Genomic DNA, 23,584 nt, shown 5'->3' on the forward strand with positions numbered 1-23,584 from the left:
TGGATGCGACGGATCGTACTCGGTGGAGCAGATCTGGATACTCGTGTTCACATAAAAGGCATAACGAGACCGATAGCGACCGACTGCCCCATTGCCCCTCGTAACCCCTCATCGGCATGTTTCCACCGGTAGCACGAGCTGCACAAGCAGCAGAGTAGAGCCAGTGCCCCTCCTGGCGCAAGGCGATTCAGCGAGACCGAAGGCGTGCGCGCCCAGATTGATTGCGCGAGACCACCCCGCGATGGTGACACCGTTGGGGTACTCCAACTCGTCGATACAGCCCAAATGAGTCTTCTTGTGATTATCACTCTCGGCGACATACGTTATCAATTAGATGTTCTCGTGCACGCGCATCGGGAAAGACTTCGACATCGGACCTCTTAGGGCAAGGCCAGCCCCGTGCCGCTCTCTGCGGTCAGGAAGTATGCAAGTTGGCTCCGTTCATTCATGTAGTTTTATCTTCCAACTATCACGTAAATCCTAAAGTGTTCTATCTACATATTCATAGTACTAACGTATCAACATGAATCAAGCAGAAAAAATCGCCCTCAAATCTACTGCGTCCCTAGATCTACGACGATGCGTTTTCCGGACGCCGTGCCCTGGCGAAGAATCTCCAACGAGTCGTTGATCCCTGCCAGACCACCCTCTGCTCGAACAATCTCCGGCAGCTGTAGAGAACCGGAATCTAGTAGTCGTTCTAACCAGGATACCATGGCTTCGCCTACGGCCGGCGACGAATGGAATAACTTGATGGGAACGGTGTGATGCGTAATGTTCTCGCCTTTTTCCTTGGGCAGCCCCGTCAGTCCGAGCAGGTGCGCATGAGATCCATCGTCCCGCGGCGAGTCATCCAGTGCTTGTTGCAGGATGTTTGCAGTGTCTTTGCCGACAATGTCGATCGCGTACCGTAGCTTTCCCTTGGAGATGCCGCGAATGATCTCCACGGCACGTTGTGAATCGTGGCGGTCGACGAGGGCATCGGCGCCCAGTTCAATGAGTTTGGCACCGTGTCGGGCAATATCAGCGACGCAGATGACTTTGAGACCGGCCATTCGGGCTAGTTGAAGTGTGATGTATCCCGTCGTAGTAGAGGCTAGACTGGTCAGTGCTGTGTTGAAGAGGGTGAATGGCCTTAAGGTGACTCACCTCCCCAAATGGCAATCCAGTCGCCCTTCTGCGGTTGCTCAGCTTTACTCGAAGACTTGAAGCACTCTTCGTGAATATCCACCGGGACTTCCTCTCTGTTGATCTGATTCACCAATTCCACCAAGTTCGGGCCAGGAGACGACAAGGCCTGCGAGAGGTCAAGACCTAGGGACACGCCCAATGCCAATACGGAGGCCACGAAGGCGACGCCGAGTGAAGCCGAGGCGTGGACACATCCCGTGGAAGGGATCCGCGCTGCATTGAAATGAGTGGCCACGGCATACTCCTGGAAGGCGGCCTTGCGGATGTCGCGATAATCGGTGGACGGAACCAGGACCAGGTCGCCTTGCTTCACGCGAGCTGATTCGTCTGCCTCGACAACGATGCCGGCAAGGTCTCGCCCGTTGACCCAAGGCAGACTAGGAATCCCGAAGTTGAACGCCCTACATACCACATGTGTCAGCCAAGCATGGACCATAGTCAAGACCGGATAGACTTCTTACGGGCCCTTCCAGTCGATCGGATTCAGGCCGATCGCTAGAACCTGCAAGCTATCAGCGATGTTTCGGTTTAATGAAAGCATAACAAACAGACCTTGACTAGAATCTCATCCTTGGTCCGGGTGGATGGGATAGTATGATCGGTGACCAGCGTATATCGCTCGCGCGCGGCTTTAAGTAGCAGGGCGCTCTGAGTGGTTCGGTGCTGCGGTGGTCTGATGGTCTCGACTGGACGAGAATGTATAAACGGTTGGTTATAAGTATACTTGGGTGCTTGTTCGATCACCAGTTCGTGGTGGAAGACGGCATGGTGCTTTTCGTCCAGCGATGCCGGAGCATACGTGGTAGATATCGTGGTCATGGTGGCTGTCTATAGTGGACGATTCTAGCCCAGAGACTTTGAAGTACCACGGCGATTGTTGATAGAGTCAAGTCCCTCTAGCTGGGAATCAAGTATATTTCTGTCGAGGTGCTTGCATGGCCCATGGATGCATACGCCCTCCGCTTAACCGCCACCAGAACGATTACAAATCGCTACTGAACGATAAGGACGTTTTTGCGTGTAATTTGCAAATTGTAATTTGCGATTCCGTCTCTAGTTGGAAATCGCCTTCATTGCGAATGACGGGGCTGGAATGACGTGACGGGGGATTGACGCCGTTCCAAAGAACGTCCCTTGCGTTTTTCGTATCGTTAGGAAGGGAGGATCAGCCTCGGATATGGGAATGCACAACTTTGTGATTCACGGGCCGTGGGTACGATGGGGTATTACACAAAGACGCGAGCAAAATAGGCTCAACGGATAAGATGATGTGATATTGGTTATCAGGCACTCAATCCCTCCTGTGTCCGTGGACTATGTCCTTCTCCTTGTTTCCCGTTGTTTTGCTTGGCCTGGAAGCAGAAGAACAGATCCGAATGGACGACCTATTATTCTAGACAAAGTTGATCAAGCTCCCTGTGTTCAATCAGGGGCCACCTACTGTACACTCACATCCTAAGCTATGAATATGACCCGGATCCTCCAGGCCACCACAGGAACGTGAACAGCTCATCTGACCCTTCCAATCGGATTGCATTCGCCGTGCCAATGGTTATCTTCCATTCATAAGTACTGGGATGCACGCATAACTTCAGGCCGGGATGACGTGCCTGGCATCCACGGGGATTACTGAGCTGACCTGTCTCTTGCTACCTTGCTTGGTAATTGCCATCTTCGTCTCGATTTCACAATGACCAGGAACGCTATATCATCCGGTACACGCAGTCGGTTGGCTGCTCTTGTTTATCATTTGGGACCATCGCACGCGCAAAATGGCCGACACCGAACACCAGCCACTTCTCGAAGCCGCGTCGATACAGTATGACTCGCTGCGCGACCCCTATCTCAACCTCCCTCCCGACGAATTAGGCCTCAGCATCCAGAGCACGCTTCCCGGAACGGCACCGGAAGGCAAGACCCTCACCTGGTCCAGCGCGTATATTCTCGTCGTGTCGCGGGTTATCGGTAGCGGCGTCTTCGCAACGCCCGGGTCAATCGTCAAGTCAGTCGGTAGCGTCGGATTGACTCTGTTGGTATGGCTGGTCGGCACGATTCTGGCGGCCTGCGGACTAGCCGTGTCCATGGAATACGGATGCATGTTGCCTCGGTCGGGCGGAGAAAAGGTAGATAGATATCCATGAGCATCTTTCGAGTGGCATGGAACCCGCAGAATTGATGTTCTCCGCAGGTGTATCTCGAATATACCTATCCTCGGCCACGATTTCTTGCCTCGACTCTCATCGCCGTGCAGGCCGTGGTGCTGGGGTTTACGGCGAGCAACTGCATCATTTTCGCCAAATACACCCTGTTCGCCTTCGATATCGAGCCCACCGAAGCGCAACATAAGGCTCTGGCGGTGGGATTGCTCACGGCGATTACCATCGTGCACGGCTGTTTCCTCAAAACGGGCATTTGGATCCAGAACGTGCTCGGGTGGGTGAAGATTTTCTTGATCGCGGCCATGTCCTTGACAGGGTTATGGGTGATTCTCTTCCGACCATACGGAGACTCGATCGGAGCGTCGCAATTTAGACCTGATCATCCTTTCGCGTGGGACACGGTGTGGGAGGGTTCGAATTGGAGCTGGAGCTTGCTGTCCACCTCGCTATTCAAGGTACTCTACTCGTACGCGGGTTTGAACAATGTCAACAATGTCCTCAACGAGGTTCAAAACCCCGTACGTACCTTGAAGACCGTGTGCCCTGCGGCGTTGTTTACCGCCTGTGGTCTGTATCTGGTGGCCAACGTGTCTTATTTCCTGGTTGTACCGCTGGAGGAGATCAAGAACAGCGGCGAGCTTGTGGGTGCTCTTTTATTTGAGCGTCTTTTCGGCGATCACATCGGAAGGACGCTATTTCCTTTAGCCATCGCTATATCTGCTGCGGGAAATGTCATGGTGGTGACTTTTGCTTTGGTATGTTCGTCTCGCGGACCGGAAGACTAGTATGTCCTAACCTCACTAGGCACGAGTGAACCAAGAGATCGCTCGACAGGGATTTCTGCCCTGGTCAAAGGTGCTCTCTTCATCTCGGCCATTCCAGACTCCTCTGGGCGGTCTGATCGTTCACTACGTGCCCTCGCTTCTGGTTATCTCTCTTCCGCCACAGGGCGATGTGTACAACTTCATCCTCGACGTCGAGGGCTATCCCGGTCAGATCTTTGCCCTCGCGGTCACGGTCGGATTGCTCCTCGTTCGACGCCGCGAGCCCTTTCGTCTGCGTCCGTTCAAAGCCTGGATACCGGCCGTGTGGCTTCGTATTGTGGTCTGTCTGGCTTTGCTGGTCGCCCCCTTCATTCCTCCGCCAGATCGGAAGGGTGATGTGCACTTCTTCTACGCGACGTATGCGATTGTAGGGACTTCGGTGTATGTACAGCATCTCCCTATTCCGAGACAAGGCTAATTGTGGCAGGGTTCTTTTTGGCATTCTCTACTGGTACGTATGGACAAGGCTGCTCCCTCGCTGGGGGGGCTACAAGTTGGAAGAGGAGGTCGACGTATTGGATGATGGCACCAGCATTACCAAGCTGGTTCGATCGAATGAATGAGACAATCAAGGCACCCTGAGAGTAATTCCAGATATTAGCAATAGAACGCATTAGGAATCAACATTATTCAGCTAATCTTCCATAACTGCCGCCATTATTAATGTTAGTACCTCGTATGATTCGCTCCTGGCTCGCTCCCATGACAGCCACGCATGTGCATGACCGTTGCCAATCCATGCATCCAATGATGCTGGTTTGGATTTATCAGCGTTGCCTGAGTTTGTGATTGACTGTACACCCTGGAAGATGGCGTGCTAGCCTGACAAATGCATTGCTGTTCCCCCGCTCTTGGATATAAAGTCAAGCTTGGACAGCGGCATGAGGTAGGAATGTCAGAATCATCAAGCCCGTCAGGATTTTCAACACACCACCATCTTTGTATTCGTCAAAAGTCGCGTCACAATGGCCTCTGCTGCAGTCCAGCTTCCCACCGGTCCCGATTCATCTCTCCTCACGCAAAAGTCCCAGGCGCCCATCCAGACCTCCGATAAGCCGCACCACGTTCAGACGACCCTGCATTTCATCAAGGAGGTGCCGGACGGTTCGCATCTCGCCCCGAGCTACGTCGGGAAGCCAGAGACCTATGAACGCCCGTCGGTGGAAGTCCCGGTGACAGTTCACGATGTCAGCGGCCGTGAGCTGGACTATACGCTGGACGGTAATGGGTTCCAGTTCTACTACCACGAGAGCAAGGAGAAGGACTTTGTCGACGACGAGAAGATCAAAAGGGAGTACTATCCCGAGGTAGAGCAGCTTTTGAAGGATGCGTAAGCTTCACTCGATGTCTTCGTCTTTGGCCTCCCTTTCTGATGTCCCCAGCACCGGCGCCTCGAAGGTCTTCATCTTTGACCACACCATCCGTCGTCCGGCCGAGAACCCCGATACCCCCGCGGAACAGCTGCGAGGACCTGTGCAGCGTGTGCATATCGATCAATCCTACAGCGCGTCGCGGAACCGTGTCACGTATCATCTTCCCGAGGAGGCCCCCGAGCTCCTCAAGGGACGGTTCCAGATCATCAACGTCTGGCGTCCCATCAAGACCATCTTGAAGGATCCCCTGGCCGTGGCCGATGCGCACTCGGTACCCGACAGCGACATCATTCCCGTCAAGTTGATCTATCCTAACCGGGAGGGCGAGACTTGTTCCGTCCGGCCGAATCCCGACATCAAATGGTACTACCGCTACGGGCAAACCCCCGACCTCGTCACTTTGATCAAGTGTGCGGACTCGAAGACCGACGGTCGGGCGAGACGAGTTCCTCACACGGCGTTTGTGAACCCGGATACAGTGAACGAGGATCCGAGGCAGAGTATCGAGGTGCGCACGCTGGTCTTCCATCCAGATGATCGCGACTGAAGGATAGATGACCGGTGACGAGGTATGAGACATGCCAGGAGACATAAAATGGCCCACAAATAGTCTTTCTTGACAAAGTATTATTAGTTGATTGGTAACCAAATTGCGATTATCTTGATTAGTTGGAATAGAGTGTACTCCTGCATTCCTTCATAGGAGCGATCCATGTTTCATCACGTCAAACGGGATGGAGAAGGTCCACGAGCCGTGCAGGAACCCACCGTTAACGACTCCAACATTCGTAGAGTCGGGGTAATTTTCATTTCAGATGCGAGATCGGGTTTCCCTAGTTGACAGGCTTATCTGAACACTAAAAAGCCGCCGACGTGCCGCGCGATTGACAATTCCTACTAAAATGCCGTGCGAGCACGTAATCGCGCGCTCCAACGGCAACATCGCAGCCTCGGCCTTGGTCTGCTGCGTTGTTGTCTACGCGATATTCGATGTCAGCATCTTGCACGGCAGATGTGGATACGAAATGGTCATCGGTTTCTCCCATGCGTCGGTCTAGCCGGTTTGATATACGATGTGCAAGGGGATTACATCGTGTAGCTCCGTCGGCGAGGAACGCCATATAAATATACACCTTGCCAGGTTCGCCAGCATGCGCGACTCCTTAGACAGCCTCAACCCTTACCTTAGCGCCGATACGGTAGATCTGCTACTATCATGGCCACGGAAAAGGAATTCCAGCCCAGCGACGAGGAGGTGGCCGACCAGTCGCTGGCGCAGCCGGGCAAGCATCAGGGTAAGACCTTCCATGCTCCTCTCCTCATGGACATGCCTAACAAACCCAGTCAAATGGTATCGATCGAGCTTCTATAATGCCCTTATTCTCGGGCTCTGCAATTTCCTGGCTCCCGGTATCTGGGGCGCCATGAACTCGCTCGGCGGCGGCGGTGCGCAGGAACCGTACCTGGTAAACACGGCCAACGCGCTGACGTTCTGTCTGATGGTCGTGTCGTGCTTCTTCGGCAGCGTCGTCGTTCGCTTCATCGGCATCAAATGGACCCTGATCGTCGGCACCATGGGCTACGCGCCCTACGCGGCGGGTCTCTACACCAACAACCGCTTCCAGAGCGAGTGGCTGACCATCTTCGGCGCTGCTCTCTGCGGTCTCTCGGCGGGCATCTTCTGGATGGCGGAAAGCGCCATCGCCCTCTCCTACCCGGAGCCCTACAACCAGGGGCGATTCCTCGGGTTCTGGCTGAGTTTCCGCGTGGGCGGACAGATCCTCGGCGGTGCCATCAACCTGGGCATCAACGCCAATCGCAACGAGGCCGGAAGCGTCTCGTTCACCGTGTTCATCATTTTTATTGCGCTGCAAGCGCTGGGGCCCTTTGCCGGCCTGCTACTCAACTCGCCGGAGCGCGTGCAACGCAGCGACGGGCTGCCGGTTCGCCTCCGCGTGGCGCAAAGTCCCTGGTTCGAGATCAAAGCGACGGCCAAACTGTTCGCGACACGCAAGTTCCTGCTGCTGGTGCCGCTGATCGCGCAGGCGGCGTACAGCGAAGCGGTCATGTTCACGTATCTGTCGCTGTGGTTCTCGGTGCGCGCGCGGGCGCTCGGCTCGTTTCTCTCCGGGGTCACGGCGCTGACGGTCGGGAATCTGCTGGGCGCGTTTCTTGACCGCACTCGCATTTCGCTGAAGATCCGCAGTCGCGGCGCATTCACGGTAATCTTGGCCTTGCAAGGCGCATGGTGGATCTGGGGAACAATCGTCGCGACAGAGTATCGTCGCACGGGGCCGACGTATGACTGGGTGGACGAGGGGTTCGGACGAGGGTTCGCGGTGTATCTGTTCTGGGTGATGGGGTTCCAGCTGAACTACATGTTCCTGTCAGTGATTTCGGTTGGATTTGCGCTGAGAGACGAGGCTAACCTGAAGTCAGGTACTTTATCATCGGCAATCTGGCGGACGACGAGGAGGAAATCATTCGCGTGGCGGGTCTGCTGCGTGGCACCGAGTCGGCGGTGCAGGCCGTGTCGGTAAGTTCAGTGTCTCGCTCTCTCTGCCAGTGTGATCCAAGCTAATCGACGCAGTACGGGCTCAGCAGCGTGGCGGTCATGGCGTCGGTGGGAGGCATCTATCTCAACTTCGGGCTGTGGGCGCTGTCGGTCGTGCCGGCATGGATTGTCGTGCGGGAGTTTGGGGTGTCTGGCGAGGACAAGAAGATCGAGCGCGAGCGACGCTTGGCCGGGTGCGAGTGATATACTACTGAAATGACTGGCATTTAGGCAGAAATGAACGAGGGGTTGGTCCGAACGACGTGTGCGTACTTGACGGAGGATGCTTCTTCAACCGCCAAGAGTAAACAAATCCCCGGCAAAATGGGAGACACCGCCTTCCCGCGATTGCTATACTACACTCTGGAACACTACGTGTGATTCCCCCAGTTACACTCTAATTCAAGGAAAGACAGTATCAGTCAATGAGTTTGTTGATTCGTACGCTTTCTCGATGGTCCCTGTGTTGAACAACGGATGACTTTTTTGTACCTCCATTATATATTTTGGAACGCATAGCATAGGGAGTATAGTATACTGGTCGCAGAGAGGACCAAACAGCGTTATGGATTTTGTTTGAACCTCTGCTTGAGTTTCATCTGAGTTACAGATCTCGCTTGAATCCCAGACAGTCTGAGAATATCTGAAGCCTATCATCTCTGGGGTGGTGCACGGGTGATGCTATTCTTAGTACGGGGTCGCATTACTCTTTTGGGAAGGCCAATTCCCCGGACTCGACGGACCTAGAGTAGGCCTATAGTCTATTGTCTATAGTCTATACGCTATACCACGTGTAGCAGCGCGGAAAGCGCGGGGAGCCGGGGAGGGAATTCACGGTCCGGTCGGCCTCAAAGGTAACTACTCCGTAGAGACTCGAGACTCGAGACTCGAGACTACTAGAGAGTAGAGAGTAGAGAGTAGGGATCAGATCTTATCTGAGGGATCGCCTTGCCTGTTCCGGCCAACGCCGTTGCCGGGCCGGTTCCGCCCACGTGATCGGCCTCCCAGATAACGAACGAAGGAACAAAGAGGAATCTACAATCTACAATCTACACACATCAACAACCACACGGAATACAATATGTCTATTTGCTTTTGTTCGCCCCCCCTTGCATACGTTGCACGCTGAAATGTTACCCCTAGACCTTTCTTCGACCCCCGCCGGAACAGATCGACAATCTTCCCTCAAATCCCAGACGCGCTTCTCTGAGACCGGCTTTCGGCTCGTAGGCCGTGATGCCCGGCGTCTCCTTGGGGTGCAGGGCCCGCGTTTGCTGGAGAAGCATCCAACTGGTGAATGTCACAAACCTGAATACGGTCGTGGTATCGAAAGAAGTCGACTACGCTGCATGGCCTGCAGCTGGTATACCTACCCATAACAAAGCCCAACGCAAGACATGAAGACGAGTCCCGCCCCTGCTGGACCACGGTAGGAACTGCGTGCAATAAGGCAGCGTGGCGGGATCTAGTCCTTGTCGGCAGCCTTCATAGGACGCTATGTAGGTGCCGCATATCACGATGTAGTTGATTAGGCGGGTCGACGAGCCATTCTAGAATCTGTGCCGGAATGCTCGGCATATCAATACGGACAAAGAACCAAGATGGGAACCCGCGTAGAGTACAATACAAGCCATGCAGACGGCTGTGTGGGGCTTAACGGTACGCTAGAACGAGAGCTGCAGGTGGATATCCGTGTTTTCCAAAGAGATCGGAGAATTCGTAGATGACAATGTCCTAGCCCGTAGCCCTCCGTGCATCCTATCTGAAGGAGCCGCTTTGGAAGATTTGCCGGGCGTCGCTGTAAAGTGAACAGGGGTCATTTGGTGGCCGCAGTGTCTTGAAGGAGACATGGTCGGCATCCAATGTAGGCTCGCATGAAAGGAATGGACAGCCGAGTAACAGGGATGAAACAGAAAGAGAAATGAACGCTAGGACGTCGCAGAGCCCCATGCGCAACCATCCTCATCCGGTTTCTACTATACAGCCTGAATGCTGCCCAACTGCCCGTGAGATATGAGAGTTGGCAGGATTCTGCACACCCAAAATCGGCAAAACTGAAGCTGAAATCCCTGTAATTCGAATCACAAGTCATGCCATTGGTGCGGGCGTTCCCCCTGCAGCGCCGCCCTGGCAGGTCGATGATGGAAATCTTGCCTTTTTCGGGTCAAAAACGATGGCCATCGCCACTATCGGCTCGGTGGAGATCATCCGGACTGTTAGACACGGTCGTCAGACCGAAAATGCCGTGATAAGCATTCAGTTCGACTTGAACGATGTAATCATGACTCTGACCCGTCGGCAACCACACGGTTGGGTCCGCGCAGCCGATCCCATGATCGGACCCAACCCTACCTCCTGCTCGTGTTGAGTATGTCTTTGAAGCGTTCAAGGTGGTGCCATCGCTGATAAGCCTCGAGTATATAGGGTGTCTGCCATCTCGCGACAATGTCAGATAGAACAACAAGCAAGTCAGTCAATCAATCCATCTCTTCTCATCCCCAGAACTCTGCGTTCCTTCGACAAAGACTTGTCTTTCGTCTTGATAACCGTCATCATGACATCTGTGCTCAAGAATTACTTCGGCCTGGGCAAGGTCACCGCCACCGAAGTCTCGCCCAATGACGACAGCAACGCGATCCGCGCCCTGCCTGCCTCGTGGTACACCTCTCAGGAGATGTACGAGCTCGAGCGTCGCGCCATCTTCTCGAAGAAGTGGCTGCTCACCACCCACAAGCTGCGCCTGCCCAACACCGGTGACTGGCTCAAGTACAACATTGCCAATTACGCCTTCATCCTGGTGCGCGATCGCGATGGCAACATCAACGCCTTCCACAACGTTTGCCGCCACCGGGCCTTCCCCGTCGTGACCGAGGAGGGCGGCACGGCGCGCATCTTCTCCTGCAAGTACCACGGCTGGTCGTACGGCCTCAACGGCAAGCTGGCCAAGGCGCCCGGCTACCAAGAGCTGGAGGGCTTCGATAAGAGCCAGAACGGCCTGCTGCCCATCCATGTGCACGTCGACACCAACGGATTCATCTGGGTAAACCTGGACGGCGGCGACAAGCCCGAGATCTCGTGGGAAGAGGACTTCCAGGGCATCGATCTGCAGCCCCGGCTGAAGGAGTTCAACTTTGAGGACTACGAGTTCGACCACCACTGGGAGATGGAGGGCGCCTACAACTGGAAGATCCTGGCCGACAACTACAACGAATGCTACCACTGCGCCACGACGCACCCCGACATCCCCTCCATCGCCGATCTCAGCACCTACGCGGTCGACACCAAGGACAACAGCATCGTGCACTATGCCAACTCCAAGCCGGAGCAGATCGCCGCCGGGCTGAAGATTGCAAGCACATACTACTTCCCCAACGCCTCCATGACCGTCTCGTAAGTGTTGACTGTCCCCTCTCCCCCCTTCGTTGCTTCATACAGACCAGACCAGTACTTACTCGAAGAATAGCCCTCACTTCTTCTTCATGCAGCGCTTCGTGCCCAGCAGCCCCACTACCTGCGAGATGCGATATGAGGTCTACCGCAACAAGAGCTCCAGCGACGAGGACTTCGACCGTATCAACCAGATCTACAAGCGGGTGATGTCCGAGGACAAGTACCTCTGCATCGAGGCTCAGAAGAACATCAACACCGGCGTCTTCATCAACGGCGAGCTGCACCCCCGGTTGGAGAAGGGGCCTCTCTTCTTCCAGGCAGCGGTGCGCGAGATCGTGCAGGCTCACCACAAGCGCGAGGAACTGCTGGGACAGGAGATCTGGCCAGCTCGTCAAACGCTACCCGGAAAGGCGCAGGTCAGTCGCGAGGACGAGGATTTCGCCGCAAAGGTGGCTCGCACGAGTCAGGCCAACAAGGAGAGCTGCGACTCGATGGCGCGCGAGGCCGACGGCTGCTGCGGTGGAGTTTGCAGTCAGACGCCGAACGCAGCACTGGCCTACTAATGTTGTTTCCTTCCTTTTTTCTCCCTCCTTCACGAATAATGATCTACTATTACCTCCACCCTGCATGTTCCCTTGATCCACTTTTCATCCCGTGTTTGCGATAAGATTGCCTGTCTTTTTTAGTGCCATGGTTTCAAATGTATCTAGACGCAGTCCCTAATCTTTACCAATCACACTGAACTAATTGATATCAACAACGGCACCCATGGATTGAACGAAGTCTAACCGCCAGCACATGACACGGTGGTCTGTAGTCCAACCACCCGTATTTTGCTCACAACCAGATTTGAGGGTTGCATGGAACCCAATAGGATGGCAGCCGAAGGAAAAGCCTAACCGGGCAGCACGCATGTCCCATGATCAGGCAAATGAGCTTTAGTTTGACTCGGTTTGGCTTTGTTAGACGCTGTATGTACGACGGTCAACGGGCAGAGGGGCCTCGACGTTTCTTTGTCCGACAAGCCTTTAGCGTCGCGGCGCGCATAACTAGCAGAATTAGCTGGATTAGCAGGATTAGGGCCAGGCACTATCGAATCACGCCCCCCTCCCCTGGAACTGTTAACCCGAAGGGGCAACGGGTCTCTGTCTCTTCTCTGGGGGGCTGACAGTCTGGAATCTGCATCTGCATCCCTCCGGCGACTCTCAATCATTATGACCTGCAGCGGCCAGAACTCGACCCTGGTTCGACCTACTAGTTACTAGTAGATTGCCTGGTCATAACTTGCCGCTCATCTCAATTCCCCCTCCCTTTGTTCCCCTCTAACGTCATCTGTTATGGCATTTCCACCGGGTCTGGCATGCTGGCCGCCGAGACAACTTCTCGGGCGAAGCTGTTATTGTTAAATTAGACTTCTACATTCCCGGGAAACAATCGTCCGTTTATCTTTGATTTTGGTGTTATTTTCCCCGTGCAAACAAGAGAATGCCGCGCGAAGGCAGTCGCGGGCGACTACGTACCCACGAAGCTTGTCTGAACTGCCGGTGAGTGTCTTCGCCACTCGTTTCCGTCGCTTCTCGCCCTATACTGACCCAAATGGCATGGCAGGAGGAAGAAAAGCCGGTGTCCCGCCGAGAAGCCGTCGTGTTCCAGCTGCGTGCGCCTTAATCAGCCGTGTCTCTACGCGTCCGCCCGGAGAGCGTCTCGGGGAGACTATTCGGTAGGCGATTGTTCACAGCCACCTCCAGGTGAGATGAGCAAGAGTTGACGACTAATTCTCACAGGACGATAGGCTAGCGTTCCTCGAAGAGAAGGTAAATCTCCTCTTGAGCGGCTCCAGGTAGAGAGCATCTTATTCTTATTCCTATCCCGGTCTGTGGCTGACCCCGGTTCCTAGACCCATCCAGGAGGAACCCGATGAACCGAGTGATATCTCTCCCCAGTCGTCGACGACCACGCAGGCACCACCGACTGAGTTGAACCATGCCATCAACGAGTCAATTTCTCCGGGGTTCAACTTCGAGAATTTGAACTTGCACCCCAGTTCGTCGGCCATTGTCAAGGCGGTCGATCTGTACTTTGATTATTGCCACCGACAGCCCATCTGGTGCTTCGGGCGCGAGGATCTCGAGGACCTGAGTTGCATGTCGGAGGAACTAGTCTGTAGTATCATTGCGTTGACCTCTCGCTTCTCGCGAGAGCGCGATCAGCTACAGCGTTATGGTGACTATGCCCGACATCTGGTGATGCTGCGCGTGGCTAGCGGAACGGTGGAGTTGGAGACTCTGGAGAGCCTCTGTCTATTGTCGTACTGTGCTTTTATGGGTATGTCTGTTTAATTGGGACTGGGTCTGACAATTATACCTGATTGCTAATGTTCAATTCGCAGACGGAAACCTGCAGCTCGCTCGATTCCATCTCGGCATGGCTTTCCAGCTCTGTCGCTCCGCCCGGTTGGATCTAAAAACCACGTACAACATGGGCACGCCGTCTCCCGATCGCAAAAAACGGCTATTTTGGACGCTTCAGACCCTCGAGCAGTCCTACGGTCAGCAGAATGGCATTCTTAGCCCGTCGGGAGAAAGCCTGCGACCGTTCTATGTGTCCGCGGTCGGCGACCAGGGAGACTCCCGGCTCCCCTCTCTACCTCGCGACGAGATTGGCTGTTCTAGATCGGACGACATGGGCATCTGGAACCTGACGGCGCACTTTGGCTGGGTCTGGAGTCGAGTGCGAACATACGTGTCGGACGTGGCACAGAACCGGCTGAAGGAGCCGTGGCGACACGACTCGATGTACGCGATGATTCAGTCCGACCTGACAGAAATGGAGAACAAGCATTCCCACTGCCATCGATACGAGTCGGTCAAATTCTACGAGCGCCGACCTGACGAGTTGAGAGTCAATCGCGACTATTGGGTCCCGTGGCTGAAGCTACAATTCACATACCATTCCATTCTCACCGTGTTAAACCACCCCTTCCTCTACATCGCCGCATCCCAATACAACAACAACCTCACAATCCCCAACACCTTCTGGCGCCGATCCTCCGAGCTTGTCCTGCTGCATGCAACCTGGGTTGTCCGGCTGATCGACATGGTCACCGACAAGAAGCTGCAGCTCGTGGATCCGTTCTTTGGACAAGCAGCGCTGATCGCCGCCACCGTGCACCTCTACTACTGCTGCGCCGCGGACCCTCGACTGAAACAAAAGTCGAAAGTAGATCTGGCCAAGTGCCGGCGCTTCTTACAGCGCTTTGTCTGGTTTTCACCGGCCTGCAACGCTTTGGTAGGTATCCATGCCATAGCCATCACGTCTCCAAATGGAGGACTGACCTCGGTATAGAATCAAATTCTGCGTCGAATCACACGGATCGCGGGGGCCGAATCAATCGATTCCGACTGGGCGCCTTCCAAGATTCATCTCAGCATCCCCTTTATGTGGGCAGTATTGCAAGTGGACGGATGCATCCCCCGGGACCTCTCCACGGATGGCGTCCTTCATCCCTCGCTGGCCCCCTCTCGCGATAACATTGACGAAGACTCCACCCCCACGCTGGAGGTCATCGTGGCCATGTCGCCCGAGGTGACGGTGAACACGGCGGACGGAGGACAAGCGGCCCATATGGCACCGCACATGGTGTATATCTCGTCCGCACCGACATCACGCCAGGATATCCCTTTTACCGATCGACTGGTTGCTCCGGCCGACAGCCTCATGTTCAACACGCCCTGGCTGTGGACAGACCCGGGCCAGCTGGTAGACATGGACGGTATTGGTTATCAGGAGTCGGAACCGGCAATGGGTGATATCGAGGGCTTCTCTACGTGGTGGGATTTTGGAAACTTGTAGAAAGATTAAAGGTCTAGACAGAGAAAAAAAGGAGTCTGGATAGTGGATACTGGGAGTCATCTTTTCCAATCTGGCTAATGTTTATCCTGGTTGATTCTGCTCTTTTCCCCTAGGAGTTGAGATAGGATGAAGCAAATGGCCAAGTCAAATATTTTAATCATAGCGCTGGTTACTTCTCTGCTCAAGCGATGCATCGATGTTTGCTCATTCACAAATGAACCATCCCTTGAGTTGATTGAGAGGGGCAAAAAAAGAAAAAAAAAACTAGACAAAAAAAAATCGAGAAAACAAAGAGCGTACAATCTCGCGTGTATTTTGAATGATAACACCGAGCCTGTGTTCGATAGACGCCAGTGTGTGAATCCGCGGTAAATGTGCCAGCCAGATAGAGATAAGAAGATCCAAAAGCGCACATTGGGGCTATTTTTAGCGTGGGTTAGCGGCGATTATAGCATCATCCTGACGATAACGACCAGCCGAAGCACCCAGAAAAGTCTCAGACGTAATCCGCGGCCAATGAACCGACGGAATGCACAGAATTTACCAAGATAAGATTATTGCAGTCCAGTAACAGGCCGGAGCCAACACCCCGTGGGGTAATGGAATCCATGCCCCGAAACGGATATGCCATCCCCCGTCCGTGTCGACTCCACCGGTCTGTTGATCTACCAGGCAGAATAAAGTAAAAATAAGAACCGAAATACAAAACTAGAACATCAGTTGATGTGGAGATATCGGTGAGGGGGACCGGACCCGGACCGTGTTCCGGATCGCTGGTTCTTTGTCCCTCTTATCTATGACGGTAAAATGTCGCTCTGCCGGTATACTTATAGTTGTTGTCGTCGACGTTGTTGGACGAACGAATCAACTCATTCTTTCACAAAACTATGCCTCCTCGAGTTGTCATCATCGGCGCCGGAATAGTCGGCACCAACTTGGCCGACGAGCTGATCTCGCGCGGATGGAGTGATATCACCGTCGTCGAGCAGGGGCCCCTGCACATGCCCGGGGGCTCGACTTCGCACGCCCCGGGGAACGTGTTTCAGACCAATGCCTCCAAGACGATGACGAGGCTGGCCCATTACACGGTGCAGAAGCTGTTGTCCCTCGACTGTTTCAACTCAGTAGGCAGTCTCGAAGTGGCCACCACGCCGGCTCGTCTCGAAGATTTGAAACGCAAACATGGATATGCCTCGTCCTGGGGCATCGAGTCCCGTCTGCTCAACAAAGACGAATGTATCGCTCAGTACCCTCTCCTAAATCCTGACCTCGTGCTCGGTGGATTCCATGTCACCAGTGACGGTATCGCCCTCGCCGCTCGCGCCACCCAGCTCCTCATTGAACGCACACAAAAGGCGGGCGTACGCTATCTAGAATCCACCCCCGTTACCGGAATTGAGCAGACGAATCGTCGGGTCACCGGCGTCAGGATCCCCGGCGGAATCGTCCCTGCTGATCTCGTCGTCTCCTGTGCCGGGTTCTGGGGGGTTCATGTGGGCGCCATGGCCGGTGTCTCGATCCCTCTGCTGCCCATCGCCCATCAGTATGTCAAGACGACGGCTGTCCCGGCTCTTGCAGGTCGCGAGGTGAATGATAAACCAAACGGTCGCAACGCTAGCATGCCTATTCTACGCCACCAGGATCAGAACCTATACTATCGGGAACACGGCCAGCAATGTGGTATCGGCTTCTATGGGCACAGGCCGATGCCGGTCGATGCGGCCTCCCTGGGTTTAACTCCGAAGGACGTCGACGAAAAGCATATGCCGTCGCGCTTGGATTTCACATCAGAGGACTTCGTGCCGGCTTGGAACCGATCTCTGGAACTGTTACCCGCCCTCCGTGAGAGCCAGATCGAGGACGGCTTCAACGGCATCTTTTCATTCACCCCCGACGGTGGGCCGGTGATCGGAGAAGCGCCTGGTCTGGACGGCTTCTACGTGGCCGAAGCTGTGTGGGTGACGCATTCGGCCGGCGTGGCTCGCGCAGTGGCCGAATTGCTCACAAAGGGCCATTCCCAGATCGACATGACCGAGTGCCAACTGTCGCGCTTTGAAAAGGTCCAATTGACCCCCGAGTACGTCAGCGAGACCTCTCAGCAGAACTTCGTCGAAGTGTACGACATTCTTCACCCGCTGCAGCCGCGGGAATCTCCACGAAACCTCCGAGTCAGTCCCTTTTATCACCGACAGCGCGAGCTGGGCGCATTCTTCCTCGAGGCTGCCGCATGGGAACGCCCTTACTGGTATGAAGCCAATGCTGCTCTGGTCAACTATCTCCCACCCAAATGGCGACCCGTCGAGCGAGACGCCTGGTCGGCCCGATTCTATTCACCTATCGCCGCGGTCGAAGCCTGGAAGACGCGCAACGCGGTGGCCATGTATGATATGACGGCCTTCCACCGCTTCGAGGTGTCTGGACCGGGCGCAGTGTCTCTTCTCCAACGATTAACCACAGCCGACGTGAGGCAGAGCCTTGACACCATCACCTACGCCCTGCTGCTTGATGAGCAAGCCGGCATCCGCAGTGACCTCTTTATCTCTCGGCTCGAGGAGAACGTCTTCCAAGTGGGCGCCAACACGGCCATTGATCTCGACAGCTTGGAACGCGAAGCCCGTCGCCAGGCACCGGGTCAATGGGTACAAGTTCGCGACATCACCGGCGGCACCTGTTGCATCGGCCTTTGGGGTCCCCGGGCCCGCGACGTGATTCGGTCTGTGAGTTCCGACGATTTCTCCAACAAAGGACTGCCCTATTTCGGTGTCAAGAAGGCCCTCATTGCCGGTATCCCCGTCACCGCATTCCGCAAGTCGTATGTCGGAGAGCTGGGTTGGGAGATCCAGACGAGCGCCGAGTACGGAGCCCGACTTTGGGACGCCATCTTCCAGGCCGGAAAGCCGCACGGACTGGTCGCTGCAGGTCGTAGCGCTCTTAATGCTTTACGCCTCGAAAAGGGATACCGCACTTACGGCACGGACATGACGACGGAACACGATCCCTTCGAAGCGGGTGTGACCGACGCCGTTGCGGTCAACAAGAGAGACGACTATGTCGGCAAGGCCGCATTGGCTCGCCGCTCTGCGCAGTCGCCCACTCGTCGACTGCGGTGTCTCACTGTTGACGACGGTCGTTCCGTTGTCCTAGGGAAGGAACCCGTGTTTCGCAATGGCAAGGCCGTCGGATACGTGACCACTGCCGCATTTGCCTATTCGGTTCAGAAGCCGGCTGTATATGCCTGGCTCCCCGGCGATGCTTCCGAGGGGGAGAAGATTGAAATCGAGTACTTTGGGCGGCGTATCAAGGCCACCGTTACGCGGGAGCCGTTGTATGATCCGCAAGGAAGCCGGATGCGAGGGGATAGACCGTCGGTCATCCCGGAGCTTCAAAAGCCCTTGAAGCATCTCCTGTAACGACAGCAATGTGCTTTTATTATGATGTCAATGTGAATCTTTAGATAGCGTTCTCTCAATCTCAGGTCTTGGGTCCCTCCAAGAACAGTACTTCCAAGTGATTCATTTTGTCTTATGCCAGCAAACCGTATCCTCGAAGACCAATTTCAGAAACATCTCGTGCACAAGTAGCAATCCAATATGGTCCAATTTCACCGGTAGAACTCTTAACCTCTCAGTAGTAGAATGATCCTAACAGGACTTTCGGGGTACACCACGATAACCGATATCTCACACCCTGCAATCGTCCTCGGCTTCGAAACAACCCGAGAAGTGAAGAAGAGCGCGATGCTAGGCTCATTACTGACAAATCAATCATGCTTCCCATTCGTCCCAGCCCTCCTGTTCGGATGACGCGGTAGATACCCATTACCAGGACCAGTAGGGTAATGACTCTGGACCTAGCGGCGCTTGGCAACGTTTGGAAAGTCTACGGAGTAGCTTCCTGCTAGATGGCCAAACGAATGGTTCAGAGTTAGCAGAATTGACAATTCGAGGTAACGAGATATCATACAGACGCGCCAGTTGCGCTACCTGTTTGAACGACTAGAAATACATTACTTCAACATTGAGATCGAACTGGCCCAATCCCATGTACAATCGGCAGGAACGATCGACTTCCACAACCACCCATTGCAATCCCATAGATAGATTCTTATACCCCAATACCCGTCAATGATACAGACCTTTGATTGTCCCTGGTGTCTCCAACTCCACCACACGGTGACTGTCGCTCATCTCCATCGGTGCCGAGTCCCCTTGCAGTTCTGCCGTCGGCTGTGTGCTGGGAATGGCTGGGCTTGTCCTCGGGCTTGTCCTCGAGCTTGTCGGATCAACATACGGCTCGGGCACTTGGCTAGTAACGCTTGGTGCTTTAAGGCGAGGCTTTATGGGTTCTCCCTCGGTAGGTGATACTTTTCGCCGTTTTACCAAGAAACATATCAACACTGCAACAATCGCCACGCCGAACAACACTCCAATAACCACCCCGGCAATAGCTCCACCTGACAGCGGTTTCGATGACTCTGCAGCTTTCTTGGTAGTGCTTGACGTAGCAAGACTATTTGATGTGATTGATGACCTTCCACTCGTTGGCGTAGTAGCAGTCGACAGGGTAGACGTTGCTAGTGCCGAGGTCGCAGTTACCGAAGAATCTCTGGGATACACCGAAAAGGCGGCAAAATCGTCGCTTGCATTCTTGGATAGCATGTGGCAGGCATGTCCTCCGCTGTCCTTGCAGTTCACGTCGCGGTATATTTGCCAGCATATTGGCTGCTCCTCTGAGTCCCAGTCGAACAATTTGCCTTTGGCTTGGTGGATTCGTGTGCAGGATCGATACTCTGTCTCCGTGCCGGACTCAAATTGCGTGTTGCCAGAGGAGTTGGTCCATCCAAAAGCCCAGCCCGACACTGGAGAGAGAATGGAGAACAAGGTATAGATCAGGGTAGGCGACCGGTGGAAGTTCAACTCCATGGTTATTGTTCACATGCCACATAACTTGATAAAAACACATTAAGTCAACATCGTTTTGTGGCCTGGCACCTCAAAGGGTGCAGTAATCGCTGACGACTAAGCGGATGCTTAATAGGGTCGAGTGCCTCCTTTGGCCCCAATGATCGCTACAATGCAAGACGGGGGATTGTACTCTCACCAACCTGACAGGATGTTCAGTAGAGATACGAGGTGTAACTACTCAAGGACCGAAGGATGACGTGATAACTGGGAAGATTCCCGAAAATACCCACTTCGCATTCACAAACAACTCTGGGATTTTCTTTAGTTGCATGCATGCACACTCTGACTTCGTGTGGCCATCATCTCGATCCTGTTACTACCTTGTTTTCTACCATAGTTGGCATTTGAAAGGTGCGTGAGAATGATGTTCTAGGCCCGGTGGCAATGACACAAGTACGAGGTTCATATGCAGGGTTGTCTTGGCCAGAAGGTTTTGGCCCTCTTATCGTGTCAGACTGCTGAGATACGACCTTTTAGGAACTTTGATTGGAATAGAATATGCAGGTTGTGTCGATCATCATAATCTTGTGGGCTCAATTATCTGGCTCCCCTGTTTCCCCTGAACACGTACAAAAATTCATGATACACAAGATAGCCAATGCTTCAGACCACGACATGATCCCCGTTAACATCACAGGTTGAATAATCCACTCCTTCTTTTACCGTATGGATAAACGACCAAAGCTGACAGGAACAGTCCGACGGTGATACCTAGTGCGGTCTGCACCATGCTATACCCCAATCCAGATAAAGAGTCATGCAACGAGTCACTGGAGGGACTATCGTCGGCGGCCGTATTGTTCTTCACAGCGGCAGCATAAGCCAATCCAGACATAATTGATCCGCTGGTCGCCAAACCTGATGAGACTAATGTGAACATCCCCGGCACAATCACGGCAGCTGCATGGCCGTGCCACACTCGTGAATACAGATTAGCAAGCAGTCCAATCGTAAAAGCTCCGATCGTACTGGCTAATCTCCCGTCCAGCGCCTTGTTGGCGAAATAGTTAGTCACGTACCCGCTCAAGCCGAGGAAGACCATCATGGGGATTTGTTTCCACTTGGCTTGGTTGATGACGCCGGCTATGGCACAGTATATTGCCACAAAGACGAAACGCTGAATGTAGTCGCTTCCATACACGAGCAGACTATCCGCCGGACAGGCGGACTCTGTCGTTGCGTTGCTGTCAATGAGGCCGTATATTGTGATTCCAACCGTGACTCCGTAACCCAAGAATAAACAGTAGATAATTGTGTACACCAGTCGGATGGACCCGGCCACAATCTGATGAGACTGCAATTCCAGGCTACTGCACAGAACTGAGTATCCCGGAAGAATCAATGCAATTGAAGCTTGCGCCATAGCAGGAAAGCAAAATACCGCCTCCCCGTCTACCCGAATGCTCCCAAATGCGCGGGCCAAGAAAGAAACCAGGATCGCCACGCTGACTTCGAACACATTTGAGTACATCGCTGATGCCGGGGCAAGTACATGCTGCAGGATACCCAGCAGACAGCCGAGCAAAAAGATGATGGGCATGTCGATCGGACGAGCGTTGAAACCCCAAGGCCCTACGGCCACGCTGGCCAGGCCGGACAAAATTACCATAACCCAGGGTTCGTGATAGCGATTCTTGCGCTTCATCAGTTCATCCAGGTCTGAGATCGCCTGGTCCACCTCCAATTTGCCGTGCATCACTTTCTTATAGACGTTGTGCGTCATGGCCAGCCGCCCCAAATCCAGGCCCGGTGCCACGCTGACCACTTTTACCTCGGCTGTATGCGTCAAGGGGTCATCAAAAGACATGATCATGCAACCCGGAAGATACATGAACTGGCCCTGGACACTCAAGACGTTGGCAGTCATCTGCATGTATTCCTCAAGTCGATGCGTTGGGGCGCCGTACTTCATCAACGCACGGCAGAGTCGGATCATATATTGCTGGCGGGCCAAAATAGCGCCGACTCTCTCGGTCAGTTGGACCTGGCGCTTCTTTCCTTTCCCTTTGTTCTTGCCCTTGCCCTTGCCTTTCCCGTTGCTGCGAGGCTCGTTCTCGTCCTCATCGTACCATTTCTGCTTTCGCGGCTTTTTCTTCTTGCCAGTCTGCGACTCTTGGGAAGCGGTCGACTCTACAGAGGTAACGGACAGGGTACTTTCGCTGAAATGGCGTCGATGGCCGGTATAACTCTGCATGAGGTGCGACAGCACTCCGCCATTAACGTCCGCACCATTCTCCACAGCCTGTCCTTTGGGATGCATATTTCGCAGTCCCAGTCCTCTGGCCAGAGCATGCGCCTCGGAATCCAGCGCATTTCGCAGCTTCAAACGAAACGCGTCATCATGGAGGTCTGCCTCCATTAGGTCTGCCAGCTGCATATCGTCGATAGCGCCGTACCCGTCAGGGTGAAGACTGGCATCCAACGCGTCCCCGTCGTCTGGATCACGTCCCAGTCGTTCTCCCAGTCTCGAAGCAGCCTGTCGGAATCGTGTCGCGAAGCCATCTTGGGGGTTCGTCTCGGGCTGGGTGGGAGGAGTGTCGGGGATCAGGCCATCAGCCTCGTTTGCAACATCTCGTTCCGACCAGGTCCGTCTGTGATACGTGGCGGCACTATTCTCACGGCGGTGACGGTTTTCCAGGGGAATCTCTTCTGCCATGTTGTCTTGAGGCGGGCTTGTCCATTCCCATTCCCTGGCTGGCTATGAACGAGAGACGGAAATGCAGTCCGAAGCGTCAGACCTGCAGACCGATCCCTCCGCACAATTATAAGACAAGCTTTTTGTCGGATTTAGCCTCGGTTGTCTCTGGTCGGACCAACTGATTTCCCCATCCAGTGGAGTTCAGGTTTGGTCAAGACGCTAATTGACCCAAGTGGAACCATCGTGACCGCGTCTTTCGTCACCTGTGATACCAAAGAAGAGATTTGACGCGACAGCATGCACCAGACGTGTCAAGTACGGCCAATTTCATGACGACTGCACCTATAAATGGCACTTGGGGGGGTGAATCTGCCGGTAAAGGAATGGGATATTTCTCCATGGTCGACCATCGCTGCATCGGATGTCCCTGGCAAGTGGGTCGGTGGCTGGCAACGATTGGCGTAGAATTCAATATTCCAGTGGCATCGGCCGGCTAATTGGATTCGCTAAATCTATTTTTGACTAAGATCGTCGTCCCACTGACAGGTTCGTTTGTTGACGCCACCCGAGTCCCGATGGTTTCGCGTCAGGACTTGCAACGGTGGATGGGTCATGGAACGTATGAACTTTTGATCAATC

General features: G+C 54.2%; 11 protein-coding genes across 11 annotated transcripts; 8 read left to right on the forward strand and 3 right to left on the reverse strand.

The window, feature by feature from the left end:
- Positions 1-554: 554 nt before the first annotated feature.
- Positions 555-2,010, reverse strand: LDX57_002210 (zinc-binding alcohol dehydrogenase family protein; the record flags this gene model as incomplete). The annotated part of the gene is made up of 4 exons (XM_046083854.1): positions 555-1,096; positions 1,150-1,592; positions 1,653-1,693; positions 1,744-2,010. 4 exons carry the CDS (start codon positions 2,008-2,010, stop codon positions 555-557), a joined length of 1,293 nt encoding a protein of 430 aa, XP_045939817.1.
- A 953-nt stretch (positions 2,011-2,963) lies between these two features.
- On the forward strand, positions 2,964-4,737 carry MUP3_1 (putative methionine permease; the record flags this gene model as incomplete). Its single annotated transcript, XM_046083855.1, has 4 exons — positions 2,964-3,314; positions 3,380-4,105; positions 4,155-4,555; positions 4,602-4,737. 4 exons carry the CDS (start codon positions 2,964-2,966, stop codon positions 4,735-4,737), a joined length of 1,614 nt encoding a protein of 537 aa, XP_045939818.1.
- A 402-nt stretch (positions 4,738-5,139) lies between these two features.
- LDX57_002212 (uncharacterized protein) lies at positions 5,140-6,094 on the forward strand (the record flags this gene model as incomplete). The annotated part of the gene is made up of 2 exons (XM_046083856.1): positions 5,140-5,504; positions 5,557-6,094. The coding sequence occupies 2 exons, from the start codon at positions 5,140-5,142 to the stop codon at positions 6,092-6,094; spliced, it is 903 nt and encodes a 300-aa protein (XP_045939819.1).
- A 669-nt stretch (positions 6,095-6,763) lies between these two features.
- On the forward strand, positions 6,764-8,305 carry LDX57_002213 (DUF895 domain membrane protein; the record flags this gene model as incomplete). The annotated part of the gene is made up of 4 exons (XM_046083857.1): positions 6,764-6,842; positions 6,892-7,933; positions 7,987-8,083; positions 8,138-8,305. 4 exons carry the CDS (start codon positions 6,764-6,766, stop codon positions 8,303-8,305), a joined length of 1,386 nt encoding a protein of 461 aa, XP_045939820.1.
- A 1,969-nt stretch (positions 8,306-10,274) lies between these two features.
- LDX57_002214 (uncharacterized protein) lies at positions 10,275-10,469 on the forward strand (the record flags this gene model as incomplete). The annotated part of the gene is made up of 1 exon (XM_046083858.1): positions 10,275-10,469. The coding sequence occupies one exon, from the start codon at positions 10,275-10,277 to the stop codon at positions 10,467-10,469; it is 195 nt and encodes a 64-aa protein (XP_045939821.1).
- A 186-nt stretch (positions 10,470-10,655) lies between these two features.
- On the forward strand, positions 10,656-12,180 carry LDX57_002215 (aromatic ring-hydroxylating oxygenase subunit alpha; the record flags this gene model as incomplete). Its single annotated transcript, XM_046083859.1, has 2 exons — positions 10,656-11,491; positions 11,565-12,180. The coding sequence occupies 2 exons, from the start codon at positions 10,656-10,658 to the stop codon at positions 12,052-12,054; spliced, it is 1,326 nt and encodes a 441-aa protein (XP_045939822.1). The 3' UTR covers positions 12,055-12,180.
- A 796-nt stretch (positions 12,181-12,976) lies between these two features.
- Positions 12,977-14,836, forward strand: LDX57_002216 (putative C6 transcription factor; the record flags this gene model as incomplete). The annotated part of the gene is made up of 5 exons (XM_046083860.1): positions 12,977-13,035; positions 13,100-13,211; positions 13,276-13,331; positions 13,389-13,816; positions 13,881-14,836. 5 exons carry the CDS (start codon positions 12,977-12,979, stop codon positions 14,834-14,836), a joined length of 1,611 nt encoding a protein of 536 aa, XP_045939823.1.
- A 93-nt stretch (positions 14,837-14,929) lies between these two features.
- Positions 14,930-15,343, forward strand: LDX57_002217 (uncharacterized protein; the record flags this gene model as incomplete). Its single annotated transcript, XM_046083861.1, has 1 exon — positions 14,930-15,343. One exon carries the CDS (start codon positions 14,930-14,932, stop codon positions 15,341-15,343), a length of 414 nt encoding a protein of 137 aa, XP_045939824.1.
- Positions 15,344-16,230: 887 nt separating this feature from the next.
- Positions 16,231-18,836, forward strand: LDX57_002218 (GcvT family protein; the record flags this gene model as incomplete). The annotated part of the gene is made up of 1 exon (XM_046083862.1): positions 16,231-18,836. The coding sequence occupies one exon, from the start codon at positions 16,231-16,233 to the stop codon at positions 18,751-18,753; it is 2,523 nt and encodes an 840-aa protein (XP_045939825.1). The 3' UTR covers positions 18,754-18,836.
- Positions 18,837-19,464: 628 nt separating this feature from the next.
- Positions 19,465-20,265, reverse strand: LDX57_002219 (EGFR-like transmembrane domain-containing protein; the record flags this gene model as incomplete). The annotated part of the gene is made up of 1 exon (XM_046083863.1): positions 19,465-20,265. One exon carries the CDS (start codon positions 20,263-20,265, stop codon positions 19,465-19,467), a length of 801 nt encoding a protein of 266 aa, XP_045939826.1.
- A 673-nt stretch (positions 20,266-20,938) lies between these two features.
- Positions 20,939-22,963, reverse strand: LDX57_002220 (threonine/serine exporter family protein; the record flags this gene model as incomplete). The annotated part of the gene is made up of 1 exon (XM_046083864.1): positions 20,939-22,963. The coding sequence occupies one exon, from the start codon at positions 22,961-22,963 to the stop codon at positions 20,939-20,941; it is 2,025 nt and encodes a 674-aa protein (XP_045939827.1).
- Positions 22,964-23,584: the final 621 nt, after the last annotated feature.

Source organism: Aspergillus melleus (assembly GCF_016097325.1).
Source record: "Aspergillus melleus strain CBS 546.65 chromosome Unknown contig1, whole genome shotgun sequence".
Lineage (NCBI taxonomy): Eukaryota > Fungi > Ascomycota > Eurotiomycetes > Eurotiales > Aspergillaceae > Aspergillus > Aspergillus melleus.